This window comes from Hemicordylus capensis, chromosome 2, assembly GCF_027244095.1.
Source record: "Hemicordylus capensis ecotype Gifberg chromosome 2, rHemCap1.1.pri, whole genome shotgun sequence".
Taxonomy (NCBI): Eukaryota; Metazoa; Chordata; class Lepidosauria; order Squamata; family Cordylidae; genus Hemicordylus; species Hemicordylus capensis.
In genome coordinates this window covers 427,334,884-427,349,227 of record NC_069658.1, presented here as the reverse complement: position 1 = coordinate 427,349,227, position 14,344 = coordinate 427,334,884, and the positions used below count along the sequence as shown (strand labels likewise).

Below are 14,344 nucleotides of genomic sequence, written 5' to 3'. Positions count from 1 at the left end.
GTTCTTCTGGGAGTTGATTCTATGGTAGGAAATGAGAGTGGATTTTTTCAACTGTGTGCGGAATGAATTGTGTTCTGGGCAGCAGTATCAAGGCAGTGTGTGTGCACATACATTCAGAATGGGGCATTCCTGATTCAACCTGAGTGGGATCAAAAAACATGTGAGCGTGCGCATGTGCACACGCCTTAGAGGGAACACTGCTCCAAAGGCCTTTAGGTCCAGGCTCCAAAATTAACTAGTAAGTAGCACCTCTGGGTAAGGGTTGTAAGATTTTATTTTATATTGAATAAGTGCATAGATAGGTTAGCCATATTGGACTGGCTTGATGCTTGACATGAATCTGTTTGCGTGCTACGATTTAGGCCTTGATCTTAGCATGAACCCATGAATGCTTTCATAGAAGGTGGATTCTGAATCCCACACAATGCTCCAATTAAGATATCTTCCTTATGGGCCTGTGTCTAAGCCTCCCACGGTTGGACAGAAATGTGATCAGGCCAAATTCGCGGGCGCCTAGTTTCCTGCTGCTTGCCTTGCTTCGACCACGGTCCCGGAACTTCACCAATCGCCAGCCAGAAAGTCAGAAAGAGGCCCTCTAGTGGCTTGCCATGTCTCTAGTCAGGCACGCACGCACGCGCGACTTGGCTGGTGTGCCGAGTCGCGCTGCGCATGCGTGAGTCCCGTCCATACTCCCAGCTCGGCTCGCCTTCTGCACGTGAGTTGCGGGGGCGGGCTGGGGCTGCAGGCGCGCACAGGCAGGAGGACACACGGACACCCAAGAAAGGATTCGGAATCGGCGGCAGCCGGGTGGAGGAACCAGACCTCGAGACTCATAATTAAAGCCGGCGTGGTGTGGTCACAACAAGGTGTGTGTTCTTCTCTGTCGTGTCGTGTCTTCACTTGACTTGCCATGCCTCATCTTATTCATATCAACAATCCAATCCCCGATTCCCCGCCCGCCCGCCCTGCCACTTCTCCTTCCTTCCTGCCTGCATCTCTCAGCCTTGTCTACATGACTACGAGTACAAGCATCAACCCAACCCCTTCGTGCCGCCCCCACCCCATTCCAATCCCGCTGCTTTCCCCCTCCATTTGAAACCTTTTCTGGTGTATAGCGCGTGGTTTTGGAAAAGGGGAGTCTTTCTTTAACAACGGGAGAATAAGGAGTCTTTAGCACTATCACCCTAGTCCCTTCTCCTCAAATTACTCTGGATTCCTTGGGTTTTGTTTTTTTAAAATACATACAGTCACTCACAGGGTTGTTGTGAGGAAAAACCTAAGTGTAATAATGTAGGATGTATCATCATTCATTGCATCATAATTCTGGTGTTTGAGATACAAGCCTACTTCACAGGGTTGTTGTGAGGAAAAACCTAAGTGCAATGTAGGATGTATCATCATTCATTGCATCATAATTCTGATGTTAGATACAAGCCAACTTCACAGGGTTGTTGTGAGGAAAAACCTAAGTGTAATGTAGGATGTATCATCATTCATTGCATCATAATTCTGATGTTTGAGATACAAGCCAACTTCACAGGGTTGTTGTGAGGAAAAAAGACATGTGTCAGTCAGATGTATGTTGGGGGGGCGGGGGGCGCAATTTCAGTGCTTGCCACGGGCGCAGTTTTCCCTAGTTATGCCTCTGCAGGAAGCTGACTGTCATCTGTACCCCAGGCAAAGTCTGCTAAATCAAAAAGCAACTGTGGAAAGTAAGGGCCAGGCTGGTAGAGTCCTTTGTTTCCAGCCTTCAATTGCCCTGCTGCTACACCCTGGGCCTTAGGCAACATCCCTTCTGGAACATGGTTGCTGACAGCAACCAGCACGAGGTGTCTTAGTTCCCCAGAGGCAAGACTCACCAGTCTGTCAGCTGTTCTTCAAACAACATCTCTTTTGCCTCTCAAGCAGCTTTGGAGAGTAGGGAGGAGGCTGCGATAAAGGTCCTGTTACCTTGACTTCATCTGCTACTGTTCTTAGTCATTGGATCCTGCTCTGCTCAGCTTACAAGAAACAGGGACTTGAGGAAATCATAACCACTCCAGTTATTCCACTTGGTTCCTTCCTTCTTTGAAGCTTTTAGCCATGTGGCTGTACCTGGCTGCCCTGATGGGGATTTACGTCCTTCACCGATGGTACCGGCAGAGACAGACTGTGGACACCCTGACAGAGAAACACATTTTCATCACTGGTTGTGACTCTGGCTTTGGAAACCTGCTTGCCAGGCAGCTGGATGCGAAGGGCATGAGGGTATTGGCAGCTTGTTTTACTGAGAAGGGAGCAGAGCAGCTGCAGAAGGCCACCTCGGAGCGCCTGAGAACCACCATCCTGGATATCACCAGCACAGAGAGTGTGGCTGCAGCAACCGAGTGGGTGAAAGGATGCGTGGGGAACAAAGGTGACTGACTCTCTCTTCTTCTCTCATCAGGTATCTATGTTGTACCTGGATGAGGCAAGACATGCAGCTTCCAATGTTCTGGGGAGCAGTCACGATTACCAGCTGACCAGATGATATTACCCTGGTTCTTCTGGTGACCTGAACAACTGCTTGACAGAAGAAACTGGAAACTGGAGCTTCACATGGCATGAAAAGAAAATCTGCATATCGCTGCAGATCAAACTGATAAAGAATAGCTAAAGTGCAGGAGTCTGAATCGTTTGCAGTGTGCACACCAATTCCCTGTTTTCCCTATGTCTCCATTGGGATTGAAGAAATTGCATTTGTTAGTACTAACAGGCTACATATTGGTTTTGAGAGTAAGTGGCAATGTTAAGAGATGACGGACGTAGAGAGGGATACAAGACTGAGGCAGGTGGAAAGGGGGGCAAGTATTTCTATGATCACTATGGGGCACAAATTGGTAACAAAAAGGAGGAAGCAAGCTCCTTACTTATGTTGAGGGGTGTGAAGAGAAACATTTAAGTCCTCACATAGCAGTGTTTAGCCCAAGAGATTATACGAAGACAGTAGTGTTCAAACGGGGGGGGGGGGGTGTGCATTATTAAGAAACTAAAACTTCACATACTGAGAGAGAGAGAGAGAGAGATTGAACAACATAATCAAACAGGCACAAGCCTTCAACAACTGACCAATTCTAACTGACCGAGAGAGACCTATCAAATCATCATGCTTCTAGTGGCCAAAAGGGGTTACTGCGGTGCAACAAGTCAATGCTGTTCAGTTCTCACTTCTTACATCAGGAGGTGAACTCTATTTAAGATGAATAAGCCAAATATTTAGAATGTTTCGAACAGAGCAAACAGGTTGGCAAGTCTTGTGTTCTGCATAATGTGTGAATACTTGCTTTTCTGATTTTAGAGGTAAAAATCTATAAAATCTATAAAAATGAATATTTGCAAGAGAATGGTGAACAGAATAAAAAGCTGAGCATCTAACTATATTTCCCTGTTAATTAGGATACCACCACCTCAGCTATATAGTCATCTTCAACATGCAAAAGATAAGGAAATTGTGAGTGCATGTGATTGATTGGTTAAGTGCCATCAAGTTGGTGTTGACTGTTAGTGACCACATAGATAGATTATCTCCAGGATGATCTGTCTTCAATTTGGCCTTTAATGTCTCTTAGTGGTAGGGTTGTGCATTTTGTATTTTTTCTGTTTTGATTTGTACCAAATCTGAATCAACCCCATTTTGTATTTAGTCCAAAATTAAGCCTTCCAAATCACCCGAGTTTTGTATTTTATCCGAATTAATCCGAATTCAAATCCGAATTAATTTGGATTAAAAATGGGTTACATGGCCAAAAGAATGGGTGGGGATTGTAGTGCCCAATGAGTGGAAGCTACCACAAAAATTTCAAAGGAATTGGGCAAACAGCTGATTTTTGGTGATTTTTTGCAGTTTGCGCATCTTTCAGGTTTTCCTCATTGGGTATAATGGAGATTTCAGGAAAAGTATAGCTTCACATGGGGGTGGGGGTGACCATAGTGGAGTGTGGTTGGTAGTAGTGCCCAGTTGGTGCAAGGAAGCTACCACAATTTTTTCAGAGGAATTTGGCAAAGGGCTGATTTTTAAAGAATTAATGGAATTACACGTCTTTCAGATTTTCCTCATAGGGTATAATGGAGGTTTCAGCAGTCCTGTAACTCCACTTGGGGGGCACTGGGGTGGCCCAGAGCAAGGGGCTGTGTAGTGCACATAGGGTGCCAACCACCCACATGGGTTGCTAACCCATGAAGTACAGGGTTTTGTTGTTCTAGAGGTGTTCTGAGTGTAGATTCTCTGGTAGCATATGAGAGTGGATTCATGGTTTTTCATTTTAAAAATCTCATTTGCTACCAGAGAATCTAAACTCAACACCTCAGAAACAACAAAGCCCAGTACCCCAATTGGTTAGCAATCCAGCGGGGTGATTGACACTCTCTGTGCACTACACCAACACTCACTCAGCATGACACCAGTGCCGCTCAAGTGCAGTTATGGGGCTGCTGAAACCATCATTATTCCCTCTGCGGGAAAAGCTTAAAGACACTCAAACTTCCCCAAATCACAAAAAATCAGCCCTTTGCCCTATTCCTTTGGAATCTGGGTTGTGGCAGGCACCCCTTGGGGCACTTCCACCCAACCCACTGTTCTGCCCCAGCAGACCCTTTTCTGCCCCAAAGACACTCCAACATTGACAATTCCTAAGAAAGTAGCCCTTAGGCCAATTCCATGGGAGTCTGGGTTGTGGCAGGCACCCCTTGGGGCACTTCCACCCAACCCACTGGTCTGCCCCAGCAGACCCCTTTCTGCCCCAAAGGCACTCCAACTTTTACAATTCCTAAGAAAGCAGCCAATTCCATGGGAGTCTGGGTTGTGGCAGGCACTCCTTGGGGCACTTCCACCCAACCCACTGTTCTGCCCCAGCAGACCCTTTTCTGCCCCAAATCTGCAAAGGATGATGGAACAGGCAATGAATGGAGCTCTCTCTTCACCCACACATGCAGCAGTAAGGATAAAATGGTGCCCTACACCAGCATATATATCCCTGGTGCAAACTCAGTTCTCTCTTTCTGGAAATGGGAAATAGAGCCATCAATTCAATAAAGGCAGCTGTGTCTATACTCCAACTAGTTTCCTTTCCAATACAAATCTGAAGTTTAAAAATCTGTCAGTCGGGATGTTTTCCTGTATCATATTACCTCTCAAAGCCTCCCCCTCCCCATATTCCACTTATATACTTCCCAGTGTGTTAATAGCAAGTGTATGCTTTTTGCTTTAACCAAGCATAATAGCTTATGCCTCCCATATACCTTGAAAGAGACTTGCAGTGTCCTTGCTGGCATTTTGTTTTGTTTTCTGCAAGGACTTAAATATTTTAAATGCAAACAGGACAGGGCATGTGGAATCTTAATCATTACACACAAAATAATGAAGAGGAAGAAAAGGGGGGACAAAGCTGTCAGAAGTCTCTCCTCCAGGTGCTCCCAGCAGCCCCCGAAACAGAGTGGGAAGCTCCGGATATTGTTAGAGTTGACAATGAATTGGCTGCTCTCAGCTTAATCATTTCATTCTCAGCACACAATTGCATCACAATACAGCTCATTTCTCTTAACTAAATGTCTTCAGAAGCTGTGTCCCTTTTTGCATATCTTATCTTCTGCTATGCTAATCCTTCTGACAAACACTCAGTCAGTTGCTGCTGGAGTCTGTGTGGAGAGACAAAAAGGACAATTTGCAACGCAGTGCTGATGGAGCACCAAAGCATTTTCCGAAGTTAACAAAACTTGGATCCGAGAGGAGGTCATTTCAGTTTTTAAACGAAAATTATCGGAGGTCTAATTCTGGTTTCGATTTGTAGATAAATCATCCAAAATTGCCATCAAAATGCACAAGCCTACTTAGTGGTGCATTCATTCACCACTAAGTCCATCCACCTTGCTGCTGGTGGTCCTCTTCTTCTCTTTCCTTCAACTTTCTCCTGCATCATGGAATTCACAAGGTAGCTGGTTTTCACATAATCTGTCCAAAGTATGATAGTTTGAGCCTGATCATTTGCACCTCGAGTGAAAATTCTGGACTGATTTGTTCTATGGTCCATTTGTTTGTTTTCCATGGTATCATTAAAAGTCCATGGTATCCTCAAAAGTCTTCTCCAGCACCAAAGTTCAAAAGTGTCAATACTTTTTCTAGCTTGCCTCTTCAAAGTGCAGCATTCTCATCCATAGAGTGTCACAGAGAAAACCATTGTCCAAACGATTCTAATCTTTGTAAGTATAGACATGTCACAGCATCTAAATATCTTTTCCAAGGCCTTCATTGCAACCCTACCAAGTGCAAGTCTGTGGCATATTTCTTGACTGCTAGATCCTTTACTGTTGATGGTCAATCCTAAAATGCAGAAGCTATCCACCACTTCAGTGACTTCATTGCCAATTCTGAGGCAGGTTGCTGTACCCATTGTCATTAGTTTAGTCTTTTTTAGGTAGTCCCATTTTTTCACTGTGCTCCTTGACTTTCACTACTAGAGCTTGCAGATCATCCATATTCTCAGCTATCAATGAGGTGTCATTGGCGTAGCGCAGGTTATTGATGTTTCTTCCTCCAACTTTAAAACCATGTTCATCTTCTTCCAGTCCAGCTTATCTCAGTATATCTTCAGCAAATAAATTGAATAAAGAAGGAGAAAGTATACAGCCTTATCTTACTCCTTTGCCGATCCGGCATCTCCCTTTCCACGTAGGGCTCTAATCTGTGTTGGATAATCCCGAGCATTATTTTGCTAGCATGTGAAGTTAAGGTAATTAAGGAAATTAAGAAGTGGGTGCATTAGGTGAGAACAATATATGAGAATGTGGAGGAACATGTTTACTGCTTACACAGTATACAGTAGATGTTAAGGTTGGGTGCCTTACAATTGCCATTCTTTCTGGTACATCAGTGAATGTGTGACTCAACTTTGCACTTAATACAGAGTTTTTTATATTCTAGAAGATGTATCAACATTTATATAAAGTACAACAGCTACATAAAAGCTACAATAGATGTATATATTCCATTTTTAAGATAGTTAAAGAGTTGGAATGATAGGGATAGTTTTTAATATGTATATTCTCTCCTCATACAGGGCTCTGGGGCTTGGTAAACAATGCAGGTATACTTGATCTATTGGCTCCCACTGAATGGCTGACGAAGGATGACTTTGCAAAGGTAATAAATGTCAACCTGCTTGGGACGATCGATGTGATGCTGCACATGATGGCCCTGGTGAGAAGAGCCAGAGGGAGGATAGTCAACATCAGCAGTATGGCGGGAAGAGTTTCAATCTACGCTGGAGGTTATTGTCCATCCAAATATGGCATAGAATCCTTCTCAGACAGTCTGAGGTACAATAGCAGCTCTGCAGCTTTCCTCTTTTGCTAGATTAAGTGGCATGAGAGTGGTTCTCCAGCTAAAGACAGAGTAACCGGGCTGAATAACAGGTAGTGGAAAGGTGACTGCTGTCAAGGACAGAATTAGAACTTACAGGACTGTTTTCTCACCTTCATTACTTACAGCACTAACTCCTATGCCTCTTTTCTTAGACTTCCTAGTATGCATCAATTCTGGTTTCCACAAACCAGATTCCAGAACCCATGAAATTAGAAGGGCACAAGAGTGCCCCTTTGGTTAAGGCAAACAGCAAAAAAAAAAAAAAAAAAGGTTCTGCCATTATAAGCCTCAAAGTTTGTATTGCTTATAAATATAACAAAGTTGTTAGTAACTTGAAACTTGCCATGCCTGATCGACTAGATAAGGTCTACACATGTGGTGATTTAAAAGTGATTCACTGAAAATTGCCACAGGTACAGAAAGTTTTAAAGTGCTAAAAATTGACAAGTTCATCTGTTTTTGCTCAAACTTTATCCAGTGTTTTTTGTTATCTCTTTCTCCAAATGTGGTGAAAATGACTGATGTACAAGGTTCAGGCTTGGATAACACAACATGCATGCAGCACACACAAATCTGCGTGCAAACACACACAAACACAGGGGTGTAACTACAATATGACAAGGGGAGACAGTTGTCTGGGGACTCACTGCCTTGGGGGGCCCCCAGAGGCAAGTCACATGACTGACTCCCCCAGCTGCACACCTGCCCGGGCTTCCTTCAGTTGTCTTCATCCTCTGAAATTGATGTGGGTGTTAAGACCTGGAGCTACCAGAACAGCATGTCTTTCTCTAGTATCATTAAATGACTTGCATCATCCACAATTTACAAAACCTTTTAAAACATAATTTAGGATGATGTTCTATTGTGGCACATATGCATATATATACACCTATAAAAGCATATTATACACGCACACACACACACACACACACACACCCCTATATATACTATATGTATGTATGTATGTATGTATGTATATGTGTGTGTGTGTGTGTGTGTATACATATGCAAAAAACATATATATATATATATATATATATATATATATATATATATATATATATGCTTTTTGTTACCACTATTCAGCCTCATTTAAGATTTATTTAATTCAAGAATTGAGCTTCAGTGGGGGGGTGCATTTTAAAATCTTGTCTCTGGGCCCACTCCAACCTTGCTACACCTCTGCACAAACAGAAACACAGATGAACCACAAACATCACAGAAACACGCACACACCAAGACACATATATAACACAACTGCATGAACACACACATACCTGTACAATCTAGGGGAAAGAGTTGTGGTATGTAAGGACAAGACAGTGAAGTAGAATCAGGGATCTTAATGGTTTAATGAAACAGATACTATTTACAGAGAGGCAAATGCAATCTGCTTTCAGTCCTCCTGCTGCTGGCTGTTTGTTAGCCCTTCCTTTACTCCAGGACTGGAATAGATAGATAAACCTTACTGCAGTCTTTGACCAGTACAGAAGCAAGCAGAAAAACATAATATCACACACATAGAGCATAGCAACAATATAGCTTTACGAATATACAGTGGCATGATAAATTATTCCACTACAGTGGTCATTAGTTGCTGACGTATATTCATTGCTATTAAACAAAATTTAGCCATGTTGTGAGTAACATGGGTTTGGTGATCTGATAAAAGAAATAAAACATATGCTTCATCTCCTCTGCCCTGTAAATCCTTAATCAGAGGTAAAATTAATGATTTACATGAATCCCTGTAAAAATTACAATATAATAAAACATGACCCACATCCTCTATGGCCTGTGTACTACAAGGGCAGTATCATGCAGAGTTGGGAGTCCCACTATATCTGCCATACAGCACTGCTGAGGGCAACACATCAAAGTGGGCCAGCTCAAATACTCTACGATATTTAGAGACTATTAGGGCATGACGGTTATCAGCTGGCTTAGTGCTAAAGGCATGTCTCCATAATTTAAGTCATGTCTAGGTTAATTTAAGGCATAATTTAAGGCACGTCTCCATAATTTAAGGTGCCTTGCTTACCTCCTGATGCCATTCCATGTCCAAGAGACTTTGTTTAACATCCTGTTTCGCTTGCTCATGGCCCATTGATTGCAGCACTTCAGGAGAAAAGCCACAAGCGACAAGCTTTTCTTTAACAGCTGACTTCCACTGCGTCTGAAAACTGTCTTCGAGCATCAGTGGGGCCAGAACCATTGGTGAGAATACCACCTTCAGCCAATAGTTAAGGGTGGTTATCCACACTGGAGGTTTCCACTTGCGTGACTCCCAATTCCAATCATAATGCTCTATTGGAGATGCATTTTGGGACTTGCATAGTTGATCTTTGAAACTTAGATTGTATCATCTCTATCTGGGCAAGGTTGGAATAAGGGCCCAATTGCGCACCATATAGCACCATATATAGTTTTGCGCCACTACCAAAACCCATGCACATGTACACAACCCAAACATGTGCACCCATGCACAAGCACACTGTACAGGCACACAAACCCAATGTACTCACAAGCAAACACATGAGCTAATATGCAATCCCAAGTGCATACACACAGACACACACACGTGCATATATGCAAATGCTCAAGAGCATGTGTGCATACAAATGCACATGTGCACACAAGCAAATGAACATGCATATGTATGAACTCACAAATGCAGATACTCATGTGTACATAGAAACAACCACATACACACAAATGGAAAACGCACACACCCCCAACTACATATGTACATACACGCAACCCAGACACAAGCATACACACACATAAGCAAACACACACTTGCACAACACAGACAGACATATACTCACATGTGCACACACACACAAATATACAAACCAGAAGCATGCACAATACAAAGACACACACACACACGTCCATCTCTGTTCACAAGGGCTCATTTCTGAGTAAGCCTGCACAGGACTGCAACACCCTTTTCTTCCCCTCCGTGACCCATCCTCTCTCTTCTGTCAGGCAGCGGGTAACAACCTCAGCTCTCAAAATTACCTCAGTGTCCTCTTGCCCATCCCCCATTCTCAGAATGCTGACAGGAAAACTTCACTTGACTTCTGTGATAAGAAGATCCCGTTGACTAAAACTAGCAGGGCCACTTTTCAACTAATTTATATTTTAAAAAACATCCTTAACTAAATTTAGTCTATTTATTCACAAAACCCTATTCAGCCATGAAGTTCACACCACAGTTGTCTGGCAAAATATAGCACATAAATTTAAGGTTGCATTTGGGGAGTTATATAGGACTGTGTTGGTCCATAAGAACCACCCTGCTGAATCAGGCTCAAGACCTATCTAGTCCAGCATCCTTTTTCACACAGTGGCCCAACAGATGCTTCCAAAAAGCCCACAGGCAGGGGGTGAGGGCTTGCCCTCTTTCCTGCTGTTACTCCCCTGCAACTGGTATTTAGCGCCATATTGCCTCTGAGCCTAGAGGTGGTCTAAAGCCACCAGACTAGTGGCCAGTGATAGACCTGTCCTCCATCACTTTGTCTAAGCCCCTTTTGAAGCCATCCAAGCTAGTGGCCATCACCATATCTTGTGGCAGGGAATTCCATAGGTTAATTATGTGCTATGTGAAAAAGTACTTCATGTGGTCTCTCCTAAATTTCCCGACATTCAGTTTCATGGCATGATCCCTAGTTCTAGTGTTGTGAAAGAGGGAGAGATGTTGTCTGTCCTAACTCCTAGTTTAGGCTGGGGAGTCTTTGTTTTTACAGTGGGGAAAACTCTCTAGGTCAGTGATCTTCCATATTTTTCAAGTGGGTGGCACCTTGGCAAGAAATCTCCAGTGTGAGAACCATTTCCCACTGTGCTAAACTCCAGACAGTGTTTTGCTGTCCCCAGTACCAGGAGCAGACAGTTAATAAGGTACAATTATAAATAGGGTAGGAAAATTTTTATTTATTTTATTTATTCAGTTTCTATACCACCCTTCCAAAAATGGCTCAGGGCAGTTTACACACAGAAATAATAAATAAATAAGATGGATGCCTGTCCCCAAAGGGCTCACAATCTAAAAAGAAAAACATAAAGATAAACACCAGCAACAGTCACTGGAGTTATTGTGCTGGGAGAGAAATATAGAGAATTGCCATGTTAAAAAGGTGCCTTGTTGCCAAGTTAGCAGGGGTATACAAGTTTGGGGACTGTGAATGCTCCTGTTTTCCCATTATCTGTGAATAAAAACAAGGTAGGAGGGAAAGGAATGGTAATCTGCTAAGCAGAAGATGGATTGGAGGGTTTTTCATCCTACCTTGCTGAAGAGCTCTTGGATACCACTGCTGGGTAGGATGGAGCCTTCTGGCCCAGTTGCTGCTTTGAGATGAGCACTTCCTCCTAACTTGCTTTTTACTCACAGACAATGAGCACAGCTCATGAGCTTGGGTAGGGTGTGTCTCCTACCCTATTGTGGATTGTGTGAAGCAGCCTAAAATTACACTGAGCCCTGTCAAGCCCCAGCACCATCTTTGAAGGCACAAATGGAGCACTGAGGAGTGAAATCTCCTCAATAAAGCTCGATGGGGAAAATGCTGGGAAGGACTATGCTTCCCAGCATTCAATGTGCACCTTCCAATAGAGTGTTGTACATACCATGTGTAGCAGATTTAACCCAACCTTTGTCTCAAAGCAAGCTCACATGAGGGGGAGAAAAATGCTGAATCCTTCTCTCTCTTGCTTTCACCCACAAAGGCTGTTCCTTTAAACTTAAACTGTTTCTTCAGTAGCTTAATCGCTTCCACCATGCCCTAATTACAGAGCTTAACTCCCCTTGAATTTGGGTGAATGTCCAGGGAGACTCTCTTTCTATAGACTAAAGAGAAAGTATAAAAACCTTCCATGTGTAGCTTATGCATGGTAAGAAAGCCTTGGTAGAGTTGCTGAGCAAACAAAATTGAGACATGTGTGTTGCACCAGAGTAAACACCTTTTCAGCCCTCTTTTCTTCGGTTAAAAATCCACTCAGAGGCTTATCAAAATTGGGGGGGGGGAGGAAAACTTTATTCAGAAATACTAGACAGTTTCCTTCTGAGGCTCTCTCACCTTTTAGGGCAGGTAAAAAGAAATACTCAGTAGTTTTGAAGAATACTTCAAAAAGCACCCCAGTTGCATGGAACAGGGATATAGGAACCTTTAAAAGCCCCTTTAAAGGTTACAGAGACTTCTGCAATGCCCTGGATGGATAGTTGGGCACAGGCTCAGTGTTTCTAACGTTGCAGATAAAACACAATAGAACATTCATAAGGATTTGCAAAGCACACAAAAGGGGAAACGTTCCTGACGCGAACTAACTAGCAAACTGTTCCCTAGACTAAAACCCCTTTTCCTTGGAAACTCACCACTCACATGATGAGCTTCACGTATCCTGCAATCTTGTCTCTTAAGGATCTGCTGTTCCTTTCAGTAGCCACCTCCACGGCTACCCCTCCTGTTGCAAGCACAGCCAACCTCCAACCAACAAAAAAAAAGTCTTCTCTTCTTCCTTCATGGCGCTCAAGGTCCCACCCATTGTGTTATGAGTGGCTGGTCCTTAGAGGTCACTTTATAGACAAGTGACACGATCAGTAGTGGTTCTGTGCCATGTCACAATTGTGTTTGCTTACAACCAGTGTTCCCTCTAATTTTTCCCCCCATCTGTGTGTGCAAATGGTTTTGTTTTGGGCAGCATTGTCAAGGCAGTGTATACATTCAGAATGGGGCATTCCTGGTTCAATCTGAGCTGGATTTAAAATTAACTGAACTGACATTTAAAAAATTGTGAGTGCACGCACATGTGTACATCTTAGAGAGAACACTGTTTATGCCCTCCATGCATCCACATCTCTGTGGGACACATTGCTGCTGTCAAGCACTCCATCCTACTCATCTTGATTTAGGCCTCAAAAACCAAGGGAAATTGTGGCTATTGGGAGGGCGGGTCCACCCAGAAGGGCAGAACAGTCCTGAGCAATGACTCTCAGGAGCACATATAGTGGCTCTGTCAGAAGTGCCATGCCATGATATTTTGGTTATAATTCAGGCGAGAGATCCATCCTTTTGGTGTCAAAGTCAGCATTGTTGAGCCTGGGACTTTCTTTACACCTATTTTTGATGATGCAATAGAAGACTTACGGGATGTGTGGAGCAGGCTCCCTTCTGAAATCAAGGAATCCTATGGAGAGCAATACTTTAAGAGCTGTGAGTAAAAAGGACAAGTCATTTTCTAGTAATTCTGTTGGGGGGTTGTGTGTCTACAAATATGAAGGCCACAAAGTTGACTGAGTCTCAGTTCTCAGGCATTGAGGATTGTTCTAGGTGCCTGCCTCCCCTTTGTTGAGGACTTCCACAAGCAGTAATTATTATATACCTTCAGCTACCAAAAATGTCAGCATATCACCTCTATTGTTGCGGACTTAACTTTTCCTTTGCTTCATATTTCTCACACATAGATTGCAACTTATTACAATTTGCCATAGAAATAGGCAACAAGAACCTCTGCCTGGTCACCGACTGCATCGAACATGCCCTGACATCCAGCCGCCCATGTATTCGCTACATAGCAGGCTGGGATGCAAAGTTCCTCTACATTCCTCTCTCTTATTTGCCAGCTTCAGTCGCGGACTTCATATTGGAATTTATTCTGCCCAAGCCAGCCCAGACAGTGTCGATTGTGATGCAGAAACAGAATTAACTCATCCAAACAAGCCAACAAACTGGAGAGGACATCACTCCTATTGCATCTGTTTGGAGACGGTGTTCCAGTGCATCAACCTTTTGCACCAACTATCCTAATGACCACTAGGGGCACTGGGAGTAAAGATAGTGAGTAAGAGTCTCCCTAACTGTTCTACCTGTCTCTATCTCTATGACCCCTGATATTACTCTTCAGATATTTCCTGTTGAGCCCCACAATCCTTCCTTTCCTCTTAGAGAGCAAATGGAAACATCTCTCTCCCTC

The 14,344-nt window shown here is 43.4% G+C and overlaps 1 protein-coding gene across 1 annotated transcript; it reads left to right on the top strand.

Annotated features, from left to right (window-relative positions):
* The first annotated feature begins 2,082 nt into the window (after nt 1-2,082).
* LOC128344041 (17-beta-hydroxysteroid dehydrogenase type 6-like) lies at nt 2,083-14,077 on the top strand. Its single transcript, XM_053293474.1, has 4 exons — nt 2,083-2,395; nt 7,071-7,329; nt 13,427-13,584; nt 13,836-14,077. The coding sequence occupies exons 1-4, from the start codon at nt 2,083-2,085 to the stop codon at nt 14,075-14,077; spliced, it is 972 nt and encodes a 323-aa protein (XP_053149449.1).
* The last annotated feature ends 267 nt before the right edge of the window (nt 14,078-14,344 follow it).